Below are 19,270 nucleotides of genomic sequence, written 5' to 3' on the forward strand. Positions count from 1 at the left end.
GGGAGGGGTTGGCAAAGGGAGAGAGGAAAGTCTACAGGACAGAAAGCAAGTGGACACCTCGAGGAAAGAGAATGAGAAGAAAAATAGGGTTGGGGGGAGTTTGGGGGACAGGGACAGTTGAGGATGGGGCCAGGTGAGGTAGCAAGGCCAGCTTGTGAGGAGGGCCCTAGGTTGCGGGCCTGCTGGTAATCTCAAGCTGGCCACAGGCTCCTCAGTTGGCAAGTAAGTCTGGGAGTGGTCTGCAAAACAGAAATAGAAAACCCTGGCATCTGAACGTTCCACGTTGTGCCGCATACCCTTTGCTGGCTCAGGCAGCGTCTGTTGGGCAACTCCGAAAGCTGCCAGTGAGCCCAGGGTTTGTAGTGCATATGTGGCAGGCTATGCAGTGGCACCTAAGGCTCCTGGTCAGGATAATGACAACCAGAGTATGTCTGTCCCACCCTCAGAGTTGACTGAAACTTTACACATATCAAAGGCAGCATTCTGTGCGTGTACATGTGCGTGTGTGTGTGTATGTGTGTGTGTGTGTAGGTACAAATGTATACCTTTTTATGGGAGCCCTATTCCTCAGAACACTGTCCATGTTACTTATTGAGACAGGGCCTCCCACTGGCAGAGAACTTACCCATTATACTAGGCTGCCTGGCCAGTGACCCATGCCAGGGATCCACTAGTTTCCATCTTCCCGGTGCTGGCTGCCACACTGGCATTTATTTGTACATAGATAGGTTCTGGGGGCTGAACTCAGGTTCTTTTGCTTGCATCGCAAGAACTCCGTTACCTGGGTTACCTCCCCAGGTCAATTTTTTTTTTTTTTTTTTTTTTTTTAACAAATTGATACTTGAAAACTGAGGCACCGACTTATGACAGGATCTAATTTGGATCTTGCCTCTGGTGGTAGAAATCACTGGGTAAGCTCTATCCAGCAGGGAAGAAGAGGGAACTAGTGGCCTTGTTTGGGGGCTTAGGGCTGCAGACCATAGAGTGGAATTCATTTCCCACATCTCACCCCTTTACTTGGTGGCCTTGGTTGTGTCCCCCCTTGTTGCTCTGAGGTGGATTGACATTGATTTTGATTTTAAAGGGAGGTGGTTCATTGTAGCTACAGACACAGGGATTGGAGAGAAGACACAACATCCCTGACCGTGGAGGGGGGAGTAGTTTGTCCGGACTTCATGGTCTCAGCGCTTAATGTATTTAACAGTCACTGGCCACGTGCTTTGTTCTGAGCACTGCCAGTTCTGTGTTACTGCAGTCTCACCAAAGGAGAGGCAAGTATAAGAGAGGCAAACTCGGTCAGGCCCATAGGGATGGCTTGGGCAGACCCAGGATTTGGACGGAATGCATGCTGTAAACAACCGAGATACTGGTTATATAAAGGACAGGTACTAGTCTATCCTTTAATGCCCTCTTCAACACCCCTCTCCAGCCTCATTTGACCCCAAGGCAGCAGGTGATAGCAGACTTCCAGACTGCAGTTGGTGGTCTCATGCCGTGCCATGGATGCTGGGTGGGGTAGAGTGAGTCCAGGACATACAAAGCAGGACAAGAAGGCAGAGAATAACTTGTGGCCCACTAAAGCTGCACGGATATTTCAAAGCAGCCTGCGCTCCTCAGCGTTTCCTTGAAACGAGTGCCTTTTTGAGGCCTCTTCGCATTCTGTTTGCTTTTGAAGTATGCCCCAAGGTCTGCTTGCTGCTCGTTATGGTGCTCTTGGAGGTCACGTGTTCAGAGTTGACTAGGAACCCCCGTGCTCCTGTGTTCCTATGGAAACCACGTGGGCGTGGCAGCTGAAAACACCATACTGTTAATGCCTTTGCCTTCTGCTACCTTTTGGTTTAGAGAGTCCACACTCACCATGAGGTCACTTATGCCCTTTCACTCATGACTCTGAGGACTTCAGAACTGCTATCTATGCCTTCCGTATGTCCTTGCCCTCTTACCTAGGTCTCATTGACGTTTGTGGTGCGACTCACCCCAGTGTAGACAAGATGTATTGGGTGGTTCTTCCCCCCAGCTCCATGCTCCCAGAAATAAGACTCAAACTCCAAATACATTTACATTTGGAAATATCCTTGCCCATATAACTAGGCTCTTCTTTGATTAGATCATAAAAAACCATTTATTCTAGCCTACCTTCTGCCACGTGGCTGGTTACCTGTGCTCAGGTACCGTGTGTCTGTCTCATCACTCGTTCCTGGGCAAATTTCCCGAGCCTGGCACTATCCCAGAATCCTTTCTGCCTCCAGGATGTCCCACCTCCTGTTTCCTGCCTAAGTTATAGGCCATCAGACTTACTGGCAGGTGTCACCTCCACACGGACGCAGGATGTTCTCTACAGGTCTCTGTGGCAGGGCTTCTGAGTGTTCAATAGACGTCCACATCTGATCCCTGTCGGGTGAGTTCCTAGAGCTGAAGCTCTTAGGGAAGACTGAAAGGGTGGGAGTTAGAAAGCAATTACCATGCTCGGTTGGAAACTCTTACTAAGAATGTCTTCTCCCCTTCATTACATAATTTATGAAGACAAAACGGATGACAATAACAGCTATACTTTTTTTTAAACGAGATTTTAAAAAATTTGTTCACTTTTTATTCCAATATCAACCCCTCCCTGTCTTCTCAGTATACCCTCATGCAGATCCTCCCCCCATTTCTCCCTCCCCATCCCCCCAACACATCAAGTCACTGCAGGACTAGGTACATCCTCTCCCCAGACAAGGTGGCCCAGTTCTTTACCAAATTTATACCGTGGTGCACGATTCTACCAGACTTCTTTCTCACACAAATAGAACATTTATTTATCTGCAAATATTTAGCTTATATAAGTTTACATAACTAATAAATTTATGCAACATAATATTCACCTCATTCTAAAGAAATAGAGTTTCAGACTTCCAGGTGTAGCCCTAACCCAAGTGGCAAGTGGTTTGCTACCCAGGAGTCCTTGGTCCTGTTTTCTACCCAGCACACTTGACTAGCCTGGACAGATCAGAGGGAATTTATGTTTGGATGCAGAGGTTAAAGGCCCTTTCAGCTAAGGGATCAAGAGCACTGTTCTCTTCCCAGAGGCTCAGAGACCAAGCCTGGTGGCACAGATGATCCAGGTGTGATGGGCCTGAGCTGGAGTCTGCACTGGGCACACTGTCTGTATGTCTCACTCTGGATCACACAGTGGTCCTGCCAGCACTTTAGTCTATGAGGTCAAGATAGTAGTATAGTAGTGAACGGGGACCACGTGGATGGCACCGAGGTTGGTCTGCTTTGCCCCCACCCCCCTTGCTCATTTGAAGTGTGGCTCTTCCTACTAAAACTGTAAGTGACTAAGAACTAGATTTAGCTCCCCGCAACAGGAAATACAGATCTAAAGAAATGAGAGCCAGGGGCTGGAGAGATGACTGATCAATGAGAAGTATGTACTGCCCATGCCAGTTCAGTTCCTAGTACCTACACCAGGCAGCTCTTCTGTAACTCCAGTTCCAAGGGATTTGACCCCTTATGCTTCCTGGGGTACCTACACACATGTGCTACAATACACACACACTCAGGCACACACACACATTCAACTAAAATAAACCTTAAAAAACAAAGGCGGTGGAGGTGATGTAGGCCTGGCATAGTGGCTTCTGATGTTATCAGGGCCTCAGATACCTGTGTCGGGCTCACCCTCCTTAGCACAAGGCCTCCGTTCTAAGTGTCATTCCTTGGCTGCAAGAGTTCCAGCTAACACACACACACACACACACACACACACACACACACACTCACATACACACACACTCACACGTTAGGCTGGGAGAAAGGAAGACAGGCCAGAGGAGGGTCTGCAGTCAGTGCCTGATCAAAGGTTCACGGCCACTAACAACACACAGGCGTGCTGTCAGCAAAAGAGATTACGAAAGAAATCCACCAGCTGAGTTGATTTTTAGTTAAACATTATTACCAAGAAAAACAGGAGTGAAGGTTATGCTTTAAGAATCCTGCCTGACCTGGAAAAGGTAAAATTAAATTCCCGGGAACCCTCACTGGCTTTGGTGAGAACTGTCCTGCTGTCCTGTCGTGGTGGTGAGACTCTCAAGGTCACACAAGAGTAGTTTTCTTAAAGGCCACACACATCTCCAGAAGTGCCGATTGACAGGAAACACACACCGATGAACCAAGGCGTCATCTTCAACGTGTGGCTCTCCGCTCGCCTTCCAAGATGGATCTAGGCATCAGGAAAGGGGAAAGGAGGTGCACACACGCGCACACACACGCATACGCAAGCTAGAACTCACCACAACCCTCCATTCTTTCCCAGAAGAGAACAATTAGCACACACTGGGAACAGTTGACTCCATCCTACTCAAGGCTCCAACAGAAGTCATTGACGGTACATTAGTCCCTTTATGCCACCATAACAAAATAGTAGACACAGATCATCTCGGAAGTAGAGGTTTATTTTGGCACGTGATTTGGAAGGTTCAAGTCTAAGCCGGGCCACTTGGCTGCCTGGTGGGAGGATGCGTGTGTCACTGTGACTGCTCACATCTCCAGCTAAGAAGCAGACCGATGAGATAGGCCAGGGTCCTACCGCTTGCTTTAGGGAGCACAACTCCAAGTGACTGTAGATCTCCCTGTCCAGCACACGACTCTGGGGACCAAGCCTTACATATGGCTCTCTGGAGGGTGTCCAATGTCTGGCTATAACAACAACAAAGAAGCTTGTGGGATTTCTGCCTGTATTGCTTAGAACAATGAGTCTCATTCTTCCTAAAGCTGCTACACTTTAATACCATTCTTCAAGTGGTGGTGACACCAAACAAAATTATTTCAATGCTACTTCATAACTAATTTTGGTACTGTTATAAATTGTAACGTAAATATCTGATATGCAGGATATTTGGCGTCTGGTTGAGAACTGCTGGCTTAGAACCTTGGGCTAAAAGCTAAGCGTGTAAGAAATCTCACTGTTCTGGGACCACCTCACGGGAGAGGCCAGATGGGAAGGTTAGTGGGCAGGAACATCTGCTGCCGTGTGAGCGAACCGTCTTCCATATTCAGTCCTGTGGAGCCTTTTGAAACTCCAAGCCTGGGTCAGTATCTGCTACAACTTGGTGTGAAGCAGCAGCTAGCCAGCCGGTCAAAGCCAGTCAGCCCTCCTCAATGTTTAACCCATGACCAGCAAAATGAATGGTTATTTTTAGCTGCTGTTTGAAAGTTTTTGATAAGTTAAAATAGTAACCGGTTGGTTAACCGGTCGGCTTTCCTGTTCTGTCCTTGAAGTGGAGAAGTCTCTGCAACCGGAATGGAATGCTTAAACAAATGTTTCGCGGATGAGAAATTCCAGACATTTATCCATTAGTACCGAAGGGTGAGTATGGTGTTCTCAGTGATGCTCACTCTATTACTAAGGTAGAAATTATCTTTGAATTAATGGGTATATTCTTTTATTCACGCCCAGCTTTTTCCAGTTTTATATTTGAAGTATTTTTTTCAAGTTTTTAATTATGAGAATTTAAACCCGTAGGGACATCGAAAGATTAGTGACCCACATTTTTTTCCACTGAGATAATACAAGAATCAATACTTTGTCACCTGCCAGCTACACACATATTATACCCCAGCGCCTGTATCTGTCTCATCAAATACAAGGTCACAGGGCAAATCTTTTAAAACTAACTTTTAAAATTAATTAATTCACACATGGGGCACTGGTTTTCTCTGTGGCATCTTCACATGTGTATGCCACCATTTGTTGTTCTTTTGTCCCCCCTTCTCTGCTTGCTCAACACCCCACCCCCGCCCTCTTCCTTTTTTTTTATTACGTATTTTTCTCAATTACATTTCCAATGCTATCCCAAATGTCCCCCACCCCCCCCCACTCCCCTACCCACCCATTCCCATTTTTTGGCCCTGGCATTCCCCTGTACTGGGGCATATAAAGTTTGCCTGACCCAATGGGCCTCTCTTTCCAGTGATGGCCGACTAGGCCATCTTTTGATATATATGCAGCTAGAGTCAAGAGCTCTGGGGTACTGGTTAGTTCATAATGTTGTTCCACCGATAGGGTTGCAGATCTCTTTAGCTCCTTGGATACTTTCTCTAGCTCCTCCAAAATTCAGGTGACAGCAGATGCTGGCGTGGATGTGGAGAAAGAGGAACACTCCTCCATTGTTGGTGGGATTGCAGGCTTGTACAACCACTCTGGAAATCAGTCTGGCGGTTCCTCAGAAAATTGGACATAGTACTACCGGAGGATCCAGCAATACCTCTCCTGGGTATATATCCAGAAGATGTCCCAACCGGTAAGAAGGACAAATGCTCCACTATGTTCATAGCAGCCTTATTTATAATAGCCAGAAGCTGGAAAGAACCCAGATGCCCCTCAACAGAGGAATGGATACAGAAAATGTGGTACATTTACACAATGGAGTACTACTCAGCTATTAAAAAGAATGAATTTATGAAATTCCTAGCCAAATGGTTGGACCTGGAGGGCATCATCCTGAGTGAGGTAACCCAATCACAAAAGAACCCCACCCTCTTCCAAACCACTCTCCTTTCTTCTTTTGTGGGCGCTGAGTCCAGCGGTTCTCAACTTCTGGGTCTCGACCCTCGTGTGAGTGTGAGTGTGTGTGTGTGTATACGTGCATGCACACACAGGCGAACGGCCCCTTTCGCAGGGTCGCATATCAAATATCCTGCAGATCAGATATTTACGTTATGATTCATAGCAGTAGCAAAATTAGAGATATGAAGTAGCAACAAAAATAATTTAATGGTTGGGGGTCACCACCATATGAGGAGCTGTTAAAGGGTCGTGGCACTAGGAAATGCCAAGAACCACTGCCTTATACTGTTACCCTCACTTCTGCCTCTAAGATCTCTTCCTCTTTTCTCAGGTCATGGTCGTCTTTCTTTCAACACACGCATGCGCACACTTAAATCAATGTTCTACATGAGAGGAAAGACGGTATTTGTCTTTCTGAGTCTGGCTCATTTCGTGTAGCAAAACAATCTCCGGATCTCTTTACTTCACCCTGAGTGTTATGATTTGATTTTTTTTCTTACAACTAAAGAAATTCCATTGTATGCGCACACCACATGTCCCTTAGGTGTTGATCTGCCTGATGGACATCCAGGCGGCTGCATTTCTCAGCTCTTGTAGACATCAACAATGTAGGCGTACTGGTATCTGTGAGGTATGTAGACCCAGAATCCTTCAGATATATATGCAGGAGTGGCACAGCTGAGTCATATTTTATATTCTATTTCCCTAACTCTTTTTTTAAAAATATATTTATTATATATAAGTACACTGTAGCTCTCTTCAGACACACCAAAAGAGGGCATCAGATCACATTACAGATGGTTGTGAGTCACCATGTCATGCTGGGATTTGAACTCAGGACCTCTGGGAGAGCAGTCAGTGCTCTTAACCACTGAGCCATCTCTCTAGCACTTAGTTCTATTTTCAATAAATAGTGCAGTATAAGACACATGTTCCCACACCATCCCCAGCATTTGTTTTCCTGGCGATAGCCCTTTCGACTGGGATGAGATAGGACATCAAAGCAGTTTTACTTTGCATTTCCTGCTGGCTACAGATATTGACATTTCAAACAGTTTGAAGTATCTGCTGGTCACGTGAGTCTCCTTTGAGGTAGTGTCTATCCAGATCTTCACCCCATTTGATTGGATGATGGTGGGGCGCTACTTTTCATCAGTTCTTTATTTATAAATATTTTAGTAACCATGAAGCAATGTGTTAGTTTCAATACAACTGTGAAATGTAGAAAATTAGAAGCAAATGAAATTCATTCATAATTTCACTTCCTAGATTTAATTTTTAAAATATTTTTATTAGGTATTTTCCTCATTTACATTTCCAATGCTATCCCAAAAGTCCCCCATACCCTCCCCCCCACTCCCCTACCCACCCACTCCCACTTTTTGGCCCTGGTGTTCCCCTGTACTGGGCATATAAAGTTTGCAAGTCCAATGGGCCTCTCTTTCCAGTGATGGCCGACTAGGCCATCTTTTGATACATATGCAGCTAGAGTCAAGAGCTCCAGGGTACTGGTTAGTTCATAATGTTGTTCCACCTATAGGGTTGCAGATCCCTTTAGCTCCTTGGGTACTTTCTCTAGCTCCTCCATTGGGGGCCCTGTGATCCATCCATTAGCTGACTGTGAGCATCCACTTCTGTGTTTGCTAGGCCCCAGCCTAGTCTCACAAGAGACAGCTATATCTGGGTCCTTTCAGCAAAATCTTGCTAGTGTATACAATGGTGTCAGCATTTGGAAGCTGATTATGGGATGGATCCCCGGATTTGGCAGTCTCTAGATGGCCCATCCTTTCGTCACAGCTCCAAACTTTGTCTCTGTAACTCCTTCCATATGAAACAAGTGTGTAGTTGGACTTTGGTCTTCATTAGGCAGGAGTGCCCTCTCGTGGTAATTTGAAAAAATTGCACTAGGCGGGAATTTGCAAGGTCTCTTGAGGTTTGGTTGAATTGACTAGACTCAGAGTTTCTGAAACTGCTGAAGATACTGATGTCCCGCCCCCAGGGCTTCCATCTCTAACAATAGCTGCCCATCTCCTCTCCTGGTCTGGCAGCTCAACAACTCAGTCAGATGGCCACACATTGAAGTCAGTACCTTTCTTCCCTAGCGGAGCCGATACCTGTTTTTCCTTAGGTTCATTCCCTTCTCCCTCAGTTCGTCCTTCTTGCCCCTCCCTCCATTTGTCTTATGTACATGTCATACCTTCTAGAACTTTTCATATGGTTTACTCTTGATATTTTTCAGCCTATCAACTTTGGCTCTGTTGCAAATTAGTAAGTTCTCTATGATTGCTATTCTAAAATACTTTAAAAATACTTTCTTCTTCTCACAAAGTTAAGAGCAAAAAAAAAAAGGCCCTAGTCCTATCACTTAGAAGCCATTGACTAGAAAGACACAGGCAGGAAGCTACACACTTTCTGCAAGCAAACACGTTTCACAGACATTGAGTTGATCTGTTGTGTCCCTGCATTTGTTGGTATGCAAGAATAGGAACAATTCTTTCTCTGGGGAATAAAGTGAATAAAGTTATTGTAGTTTAGAACTTCCAAGATTTATTGTGACAAACCTGTCAGGAAGAAGTAAGATGGAATTGTTTGTCGCTGTGCTGAGCACACAGTGAGCCAGCAGGAAGAAGAGAATAGTCTGTGATCTGGTGGTAAGAGGGCCGCCTACATGTCTAGTCTCTTTTTGCACAGGGGAGAACACTAGTATCCACCCAGTTCCCTTCACTAGTTTATGCTTTCGTCTGTATTCTCTCTCCCCCAAATCCTGTTGTCAGCTCAGAACAGGCTGTCTCCTTTTGGAAGCACAGGCTACCCCACTGTGGGGCAGGGAGGTCAGTGTACCTGTGTGTTCGCCTGGAAACAATTTCTGCCTTCCACCCTTTATCACCACATAGTGTAAAAATTGATCAAAGTGGAGGTTAAAAACTGTATTGATGGAATCCTATCATTCAGTTGGAATGTGGGTTCCCCTTAGGGGGGCAAGAAATGCACACAATTCAAAGTAAGATAATGCTAACTTCTAACCACAGACTCCTGGGGTCCCTCGAAGCTTTGTTTTACTGGAAGGCTTATGCTGAATCCTAGAGGTCTGGGTACCCAGCAGACCTTGATATCAGGAGGTTTTCATACCTTCAAAGCCCAAGGAGGAGCACCTGTCCTTTCCCCTGCACCTCCATCTTTTTTCCTAATTGTAAAATGTATACGCATTACAGACAATGTGGTAAAGATAGTCCCTGCACTTTAATCACTAGCAACATTTCTGTCTTTCACTACTTCTCTGCAAGAATTCTAAGACAGCTATCACGGGAACTGGAGAGTTGGCTCAGTGGTTAAGAGTATGGACTGGTCTTGCAGAGGTCCAAGTTCCCTTCCCAGCATCACGTTGGGTGGTTGACAACTGCCAGCAACTCCAGCTCCAGGGGATCCAATGTCCTTTTCTGGGGGCCCTGTAGTCAGTTACGTGCCCGCGCCATGCACGGACACAGAAGCACATCATCATTGCAGAGTTACTTATACGGCTCTCTTCCTTATGAGAAAAGAAGCTGCCGTGAGCACCAAACCACTTGTACAAGTGCAAGTCAGAACCTGATACAAACGGAAGATGAGGAAAAGCCACTCATGAAATTAAAAACAAACAAACAAACAAAAAATTATCAAGAGGTAGTGGTACAGGCCTTTAAATCCCAGCACTTGGGAGGCTGGTGGATCTTGAAATTCAAGGCCAACCTGGTCTACAGAGTGAGTTCCAGGACAGCCAAGGATATATATTGTAAATATTGTATATGATAAAAATGATATTTATATATATTTGGTAAATATTCATGCACACACATGCACACACACACACACAGTTTTCTCAGTTCTTCTCCCCCCACTTTTCTCCACAAGGAATAAATCAGACAAAAGAAATGTCTCTCGATTTACTGTGGGTTTGTGAGAGCGGTCTTATTTTGGCTTGGATTCAAGGAGACTGACTCAGTGCGGATGAGTTAGAATGGGAATTCTTAGGGACACAGGCATGAATATTAAGCAGAGACAGGAAACAGCTCAGTGCTGGAGTATGGGAGTGCATGCCTTGAATCCCAGCACTGCAGAGGCAGGAGGAGGCAAGAGGAGGCAGGAGGAGGCAGGAGGAGGCAGGAGGAGGCAGGAGGAGGCAGGAGGAGGCAGGAGGAGGCAGGAGGAGGCAGGAGGAGGCAGGAGGAGGCAGGAGGAGGCAGGAGGAGGCAGGAGGAGGCAGGAGGAGGCAGGAGGAGGCAGGATGCAGGAAGATGCCTGTGAGTTTGAAGCCAGTCTGATCTGTGTAGAAAGGTCCAGGCCAGCCAGGGTTACACAGTGAGTCTCAAAACCACATCCCCCACCTCAAAATCATGACTTATGTAATTTATACATTATGCACAAAGGCGCCAGTGTCTATAAGCACACTCAGACTGTTCACTAAATCCTTAGCAAACCCTTGCAGAAGCAGAGCCGTGCCAAGCTGTCAGAGAAAAACAGTATTTTGACCTAGGCCACACTGGGTCAGCCGAACATGCCACTTCTAAGCAAGTTGACGGGGACCGGCAGCTGATTGCTTGGTGGATGGGCTTTCTGTGTCCCTGGATTTCCCCTCATTGGGACTACAGCCAGCCGCGCTGCTGTCCCCTTGGGAAGCCAACCTGCCAATGGACTGATGTGTGTTTAATTTACTGCTCTCTTCAGCTGACTTGTCTCCCTGCTAGTGGCTTCCGACAGGGGATTCTGGGAAAAGAGAAACGGCCCATCTCTGTGCTGGTGACTGCTGGCCTTATCAGAGGCCTCCCCTTGAGACGTTCTCAGATGTTATTGAAATTCAGCTCACCCCCAAATTTCTCATGCCAGACTCGGTTGGAATCAATTCCTGCCTCTGCTGTTAGCTGGGCCAGGGTGGAAGCATGTCCGTGGCTGTCTCATCCTCATTTAAATTCCTGATGCTTTTATGAGGGGGAGTGTTGTTGTTGTTTTGTTTTGTAACACACTAAACTGCAACAGCAATACAAACGAACAAACAACCCCCTCAAAAAAAAAAAAAACTACAGCAAATCACTCATTATAGTGTTAACATGTCTATTTCATTGCTAGTCATGTATGTTGTTTTATTTTTCAAAAAATCTGTAATGTGGTTAATTACCTCTTTAATTTCTGGTATTTCATAATAAGAAGAAAATTTACTGCATACAACTATATACTTAATTTTTAATCACTGCCTGCTTTTTAAGGGAGACCTGTGGCAAACACTAAGTCCTAGAATTAGTGTTTTTTATAACCCTTCACTGTATTCTGCACATCCACAGGATTTATCTATTTACTAATTTATGCCTGGAATCAAGTGCTTCTCCTACCCTAGACCAGCAGTTCTCAACCCATGGATGGCAACCTCTTCGGAGGGTTGAATGACCCTTTCACAGAGTCTCCTACGACCATCGGAAAACACAGATATTTACATTACGATTCACAACAGTAGCATAATTACAGTAAGGAAAGACGAAGGGTCACCACAACACAAGGAACTCGATTAGGGTCTCAGCATTAGGAAGGTTGAGAACCATTGTAGTCTAGACCCTTTCCTGTGCCTGGATAGCTGACAGGCTAGATAGCCGTAGGCACCCTGGCTGAGTCGGACGGTGAGGGTTTGAGCCTTCCTGGAAGCTGGGCTGAGGGCAAGGCAGTGGAGATGTAAGAGCTGCCCTGAGGCCTCATTTGTTTTCTTGTCTGGGATGGGTCTTTCAGAGGGCCAAGCAGCTGGTGTAAGTCAGGGGGAGAGAAGCCTATTCTGGAGGGTAACAGGTTGAGTTGTGAGCTTCATCTTCATTATTCACAGATGAGAGAATTTCCTGCTGGGTTGTTGGGAAGATTAAAGCCTTGGACTTGCGAGCATATTTCATGGCAACTAGTCTATGTCCAGTGAGTACTCGGTACAGTTGCCCAAATTCTGCTGCAGTGGCGGTTGATCACCCTGATCCTGGTGAGTGGGACTGGGAAGGGAGAACAGATGGCAGCTGACTGACAAGAAAGGAGTGTCTTACCAGGAGGTTTGACCTCCACTGAGGATGAACAAGACTAGTTGCAGGATCCACACCTGGGTTCCCAAGTGACGGCTCCATCAATGCGGTCTGCAGTCAGAAGGGACGGAAGGTGTTCCAGAATGCTGAAGAAGGCACAGCTCCCAAGGATAGATGGAGGCTTGCATGGGGAAGCAAGAGAATTGGATGGTCCAGACATGACTTGACCTTGTCAAGCCTTTGATTTCCTAACTGCAAAGTAGGGACTCCCTTGTGCTGCTTGATGGTACTGTGAAGAGTGAGAAGCAGTTTCCAGTGTTGAAGACAGGCACATGCCAGATGCGATAGATAACCCAGGAAAGCTCTTCTTCCATCTAATTGGATGGCAGATGTCACGAACAATAAAACACAAATAAACAGGCCTTGGTGTTTCCCTGTACTCTGCTGCCTGTGAGCAGTTTGCTAAACAGAAGCTAACTAACTAACACAGGGAGAGCTGCTAGAAGGGGAAAGAGTAGCTGGCACATTAGTCTTCATTCTGCTACAGGTTTCTTAAACAGTTTACTTGCTGGGTGGTGATAGGACACGCCTTTTAATCCCACCACTGGGGAAGCAGAGGCAGGCAGAGCTCTGAGTCTGAGGCCAGCCTGGTCTACAGATCAAGTCCCAGGACAGCCAGGGCTACTCAGAGAAATCCTGTCTTTAGAAAAAAAAAAGTCCTTATTTATCTTATTAAATTTATTTATGTACTAGAGGGCATGTGAGTACCACCTGTGGAAGTCAGAGGATAACTTATGGCAGTCAGTTCTCTCTGGTCATTAGGCTTGGTAGCAAATGCCTTTACCCACTGAGCCACGAGCCACCTCTGTGAGGAGCCGCCCTCACATTCGCCATTACAAGATGGTGCTGACATCCTGTGTTCTAAGTAGTAAACAAATAATCTGCGCATGTGCCGGGGTAGTTTTCCACTCCATGTGCTCTGCCTTCCCTGTGACGACAACTCGGCCGATGGGCTGCAACCAATCAGGGAGCAACACGTCCGAGGCGGAAGACAATTCTCCATAAAAGGGACAGGGTTTCGCCATTCGCTCTCTTCCTCCTGAAGAAGTAAGCAATAAAGCCTTTTGCTGCAGAAGATTCCGGTTGTCTTGAGTGTGTTCTTGCCAGCGAGGACAAAAGCTCGAGATACACCTCCCCTCCCCAGTCTGCTTTATCCTTTTAAAGTTAAAATTGCTAACATTTCAAAACAGATATGCTCAAGCTGTAAATGTTTTTTTGTGTGTCTGTGTCTCTTTGTGTATGTCTATGTGAAGCTCTCTCTCTCTCTCTCCCTCTCTCTCTCTCTCTCTCTCTCTCTCTCTGTGTATGTGTGTGTTTGTGTTTGTTTGTGTGCATGCGTGCCTGCCTGCCTGTCCATTTGTCTATCTGTCTATGACCTAGTGGTCTTATTTCTGGGAAAGATGGAATGAACAGACTCTATTTTATCTCTCCCATTAAAACCAACTATAATTTGAAGACAGAAAACATAAATTTTTATTATTTGAGTACCTGAAAATTAATGGGCCGATTGGGGTGGGGGAATGAATTTTAAGACCAACAACCTAGCAGTGATTTTATTGCCCTCCCTTTTGTATCCACTTGCCTCAGTACAATATGGTTTGAAGCCTAGAAGTGGACACTGGGCACACATAGGCTGTTCCAGGAGAAACTTGTAGTTCTGCCCAAGAATGGAAAGCCATTGGGGCTGAGAGTCATAGATAAGTAAGACTTATCTAGGATCAGCTGGGCTCCAAGCCCTCCATACCACAGATGAAGTCAGAACCAAAAGAATGGTAAGGGAATTCTGTATACTCTGGGAAGGAAGGGGGTCCAATTATCACTCTTGTGTCCCAGGACCCCAAACAAAGTGTTTAGTGAAAACAGTGCGAGAGGAGAAACTGAACAATTCCAAAAGGAGACTGAGAAAGAAAATCATTTACCTCCAAGCAAAGAAAATATAGAGAAATCCATTTAACTAAGGAAGTAAAATGACCAGTATATGAAAATCTGTAAAATGGTAGCAAAAAAGTGAAAACAAATGGAGATCCCATGACTGTAGATTGGAAAGCTAAATATTGTTAAGATGTCAACACTATTTCAAAGCACTCTACAGATTTAATTCAACTTCCACAAAAATGGAGTAATATTTTATTTGCAGAAATGAAAGACACCTACTCTAAAGTTCATATGGAATTTGAAGAGCCCTTGAAAGGTCAAACTCTTCCTCAAAGGAATAAATGCTTAGTTGGGTCAATGATGTGTATAATTGAGAACATGAGCATTTGATTAGATGTCTATAGAAGTTAGACTCCTGGATTGTGGTGAGCATGGTAGACAGGACTTGGGTCCAAGTTGGGGATACATGAGGAATCTCACAATAGAAAGTTTCATGAGCCAAGTGAAACCGTGTATTCTAAGGACTATGAGTGAGTTAATTTAAACTGGGCAGTGAGTGGGGAACAGAGGAGCTAAGATTGGGCAGGAAATTGTAGTAGCTGAAGACAGTGAGAGCATCTTGGAGAGCCAGCCCGTTGGTTATAATTGCCACATTGGGGCCCAGAGGTCTCAAAGGCCACAGGTGATAAATAATTCAATTGCCACGGTTATTATAGAGTCATAGGCAAGGTCCAGAGGGGAAAGGGTGGCTTAATAATATACCAGGTCCTTCATAGTCTTAGTTAGGGTAAGTGAGCCAGAGAGTACGGTGGAGGGCAGTTACTTCTTCTTAGCGATGTGCCTGGCTGGTGAGACTCTTGGGGCTGAGAGTCATAGATAAGCAAGACTTATCTAGGATCAGCTGGGCTTCAAGCCCTCCATACCACAGATGAAGTCAGAACCAAAGAGGAGCAGGTCTCACATGATCTTCCAGAACTGAAGAAGGTAAGCATGAGTGTTTTCTTCCCCAGACCTTGAGTGAGTACAGAGTGGGTGATCTGTGCAGGATGTACAGGGTTTCCTTTCAAAGCTCAATATCTCAGATGCCTGGAACCTAAAATGCAAAGCAAACTGAAGACGTCAGATCCAGGAGACAGAAGGCAGAGCCATGGCCAAAACGATCAAAACTAAATGAAGAACAATTTATTAAGGGGCAGAGGATGGAAGAGAATTCTTCCTAATTTGAGGCAAAGTCCTGTCTGTGTAAAAAGCAGTGTAGTCATCCAGACTTTGAATTTCAGACTTTGAATTTCAGTTGAGCAGACTATACTTATTTTATTTTCCTGGTCTTGTTTTGTTTTTTTCCCAAGACAGAGTTTTTTGTGTATCCCTGGCTGTCCTGGACCTTGCTCTGTAGACCCACACTGGCCTCAAACTCAGACGTCTTCCTGCCTTTACCTCCCTAGTGATGGTACAAAAGACATGAACTACCACCACCACCCAGCTTTATTTTCTGGTCATATACTATTAAATATTTCATAAAGCAGTCTTGAAGACCACAATAAATATTCGCAGGAAACTTTAGCGTGAGCGTTGGCGTGGTTATGAAGAAACGATTTGGTTTGTAGAATGAGGCCAAGGGTGATTTAGTGCTTACTCAGCTTTGGTTGAGAGTTAGTTGTCCAGAGACCGAGGAGAGGGTTATATATGCAAACCTAACAAGGGAAAATTGGGTTGGATTTATATACTGTTACCTATTTAAATTGTCTTTTAAGGACACTGTGCTGATCTAACTCCCTCTATCAAGCACCAAGCATTTAGGCACTGACATATCCGATCCTGCTGATGTTCTACGTCATAGAAACTGGTGAGTATCTACCTTCATCTCTCTGTGCATTTGTGAGTGCCTCTGTATATGAATGATCTCCAGAAACAAGGAAATATGTTTGCAGTTCTGATAGTAAAACCAGAGTTTCCCAAACACTGGGCAGTTTCTGTACCAAAAATCTATCTCCAAGCCAGTAATAAAATTATTGGATGGGAGGTCAGATACTGTATTCTTTGTGCTGGCACAGTACGTTGATGATGTGGTCTTACAATAAAGGAGACTCAATTGAACCTGACAATTTAATGATGATTCTGAGCAAAGGAGAGTGTTCTATAGATGTTGGGGGTCTAATCTCCAGTTGTCATGTGTGTGACGTGTGTGACATGCATATTACCTTTGCTTTTCCCACAACCCCCTTCTCATTGTTTTTAAAGCAATTTCCAAGGTGCTGGGTGAGGTCCAAATCTCAGTGTTATGGGAACAAGAAACATCAAATCTACAGGACTGAGAAACCTGGCCAAATCTAGGAACAAAGAGGCAGCAGAGATATGGTTCAAAGAAAGATGCTATCATTCTTAATCCAGAAGTTATCTATCTAAAGTAGGGTAGAGTGAGAATGGAAGGCTGGAGTGAAGTGGGCTGGATAACAGAACAGAAAACAAACTCGTGTTTTGGGAGTGCTTAAGGAATACTGTAAACAGCATATAAACCCTTATTCTTCATAGGATGCACTGAATTGCCTTCGGGTACTTGTTCAGGTCAAAGGCTATGGGAACCTTCAACACCAGTTTGGGAGGAGGCTTCATTTTGGTGGGCTTCTCAGACTGGCCTGCACTAGAACTCATCTTCTTTATTCATATTTTGATTTTCTACTCTATAACTCTCTTTGGCAACACAGCCATCATTGCTCTCTCCCGAACAGACCTTCGACTGCACACCCCCATGTACTTCTTTCTGTCTCACCTCTCCTTCCTGGACCTCTGCTTCACCACCAGCACCGTGCCCCAGCTCCTCATCAACCTGCATGGACAAGACAGGACCATCAGCTATGGAGGGTGTGTGGCCCAGCTGTTTATATTTCTTGCTCTGGGATCCACAGAGAGTGTGCTCCTGGTGGTGATGGCTTTTGACCGCTATGTTGCTGTGTGTCGTCCACTGCACTATACTACCATCATGCACCCTGTTCTCTGCCAGGCATTGGCTATTGCTTCCTGGGTAGGAGGCTTCTTGAACTCTCTGATTCAAACAGGCCTCATGATGGCCATGCCACTCTGTGGACATCGACTGAATCACTTCTTCTGTGAGATGCCTGTTTTCCTCAAGTTGGCCTGCCAGGACACAGGAGGAACAGAGGCCAAGATGTTTGTGGCCAGAGTGGTGATTGTTGCAGTGCCTGCCATGCTCATTCTAGGCTCCTATGCACAGATTGCTAGGGCGGTGCTGAAGGTCAAGTCAGTGGCTGCACGCAGAAAGGCTGCTGGGACTTGTGGCTCCCACCTCCTGGTGGTATCTCTGTTCTATGGCTCAGCCACCTACACATACTTACAACCCAAAGACAGCTATTCTGAGAGCAAGGGGAAGTTTGTGGCCCTTTTTTATACTATCATCACCCCCATGTTCAACCCTCTGATCTATACCCTGAGAAACAAGGATATGAAGGGGGCTCTGTGGAAGGTATTAGGAAGAGCTGCAGCCACAGGGTAGGAGGAAAATGCTGATCAGTAAAACATCTTATATACTGAAGTCCAGAGGGTTTCTCATTGGAAGAGGGGGAACTGAGTGTCAAAAAAACTACAATTAGTTATGTACATGCATGAAGCTGTCCATGCTCACAAAAATAAAAGACAAAGACAGCAAACCAAACCAAAACAAACAACAAGAAAACCAGTCCTAGGATGGCAAGATGCTCAGAGGATTAAGGCACTTGTGGCCAACCCTGAGGATCTGAGTTTGATACCCGTATTCTGAATCTTAGAAGGACACAATCAAATCCTCCACACAGAAGTGTGTGTGTGTGTGTGTGTGTGTGTGTGTGTGTGTGTGTGTGTGTAAAGCAAATAAATCACAAAACTTGAAACCAAACCAAACATTCCCCAGCAGCCATAGGGTTTTAACGCCTTCCTTGTTTGGGAGCTGGAGTGAGGATCTTCTCCCTGGGCTACTGTCTGTCATTGCTGCTCAGTAAGGATAAATGCAGACGTAGATATAACTTTGCACAGAAGGAGCCTGGGAGAGGTGGACTGTGAGCACCTGTGAAATTGGGCTGGGTTCTTGGCAAGCCTGAGTGTCAGAGGAATTTAAATTATGAATGGCAGCACTCAAAGTCAGATCCCCATGTTGTGTCCTACAGTGGACGCTGTGACCCAAGGCAGAGGGCTTGAGTTCACTCTGATTATCTCTCCTTTTTGTGTTTTCACTTTTAATTTAATATTCATACATTCAGATACTATACTTTGATTAAATCCAAACCCAGTTCCTTCTTTCTATTTCGTTCCTGTTAATCAAAACCACTTTGCTCTCACAACTTCCTGCCCTTTTATAGACTTTGTGACCCACTGGATCTGTGTAGGGTTACCTGCATGTGCATGGGTGTGGAGCATCAGCTCCAAGTGGGACCTCGATATCACCCCACTTTCCTAATGTATCATGACCCTCTCTGACATCAGCCATAACTTATGCCCTGTTTTTAAGGCCTCATACATTCGTGCTTTCCATTCTTTGTGAGCAGAACTGCCCCATGTAATGTGTGAATTTGAGACATGGGTTAGTCTTCCACCTTGGAGAAGGCAGAGTCATTTCTGCTGCAGTCAAGCAACAAATCTCTCCCAGCAGAACTATTAGCATCTGCCTTAAAAACTGGCCAGATTCCTTCCCTGTCAGTGAGGCGAATGGGGAAAATGAGTTTACACCATTCCAAGAACTCAACAACTAATATACTGGCAGATGCAAGATTAGTAG

General features: G+C 45.4%; 1 protein-coding gene across 10 annotated transcripts in view; it reads left to right on the forward strand.

Moving 5' to 3' along the window:
- The first annotated feature begins 803 nt into the window (after nt 1-803).
- The window catches only part of Olfr1393 (olfactory receptor 1393), a 28,487-nt gene continuing 10,020 nt past the window's right edge, over nt 804-19,270 (forward strand). For 2 of the 10 annotated variants that reach the window (XR_003949443.1, XR_003949444.1), the window contains exons 1-5: nt 843-2,398; nt 5,263-5,350; nt 6,086-6,284; nt 12,390-12,533; nt 16,260-16,351. Coding sequence is in view for 8 of the 10 variants with exons in the window: in NM_146471.1 (NP_666682.1) it covers nt 17,081-18,016 (936 nt within the window). In the remaining 2 variants the exon portion in view is untranslated. Of the gene's footprint in view, nt 2,399-5,262; nt 5,351-6,085; nt 6,285-12,389; nt 12,534-13,950; nt 15,490-16,259; nt 16,352-17,080; nt 18,361-19,270 lie in introns of those variants that run through there. The other 8 variants (XM_030246013.1, XM_017314558.2, XM_030246012.1 and 5 more) reach the window with 8 other exon arrangements.

Source organism: Mus musculus, chromosome 11 (genome assembly GCF_000001635.26).
Source record: "Mus musculus strain C57BL/6J chromosome 11, GRCm38.p6 C57BL/6J".
Lineage (NCBI taxonomy): Eukaryota > Metazoa > Chordata > Mammalia > Rodentia > Muridae > Mus > Mus musculus.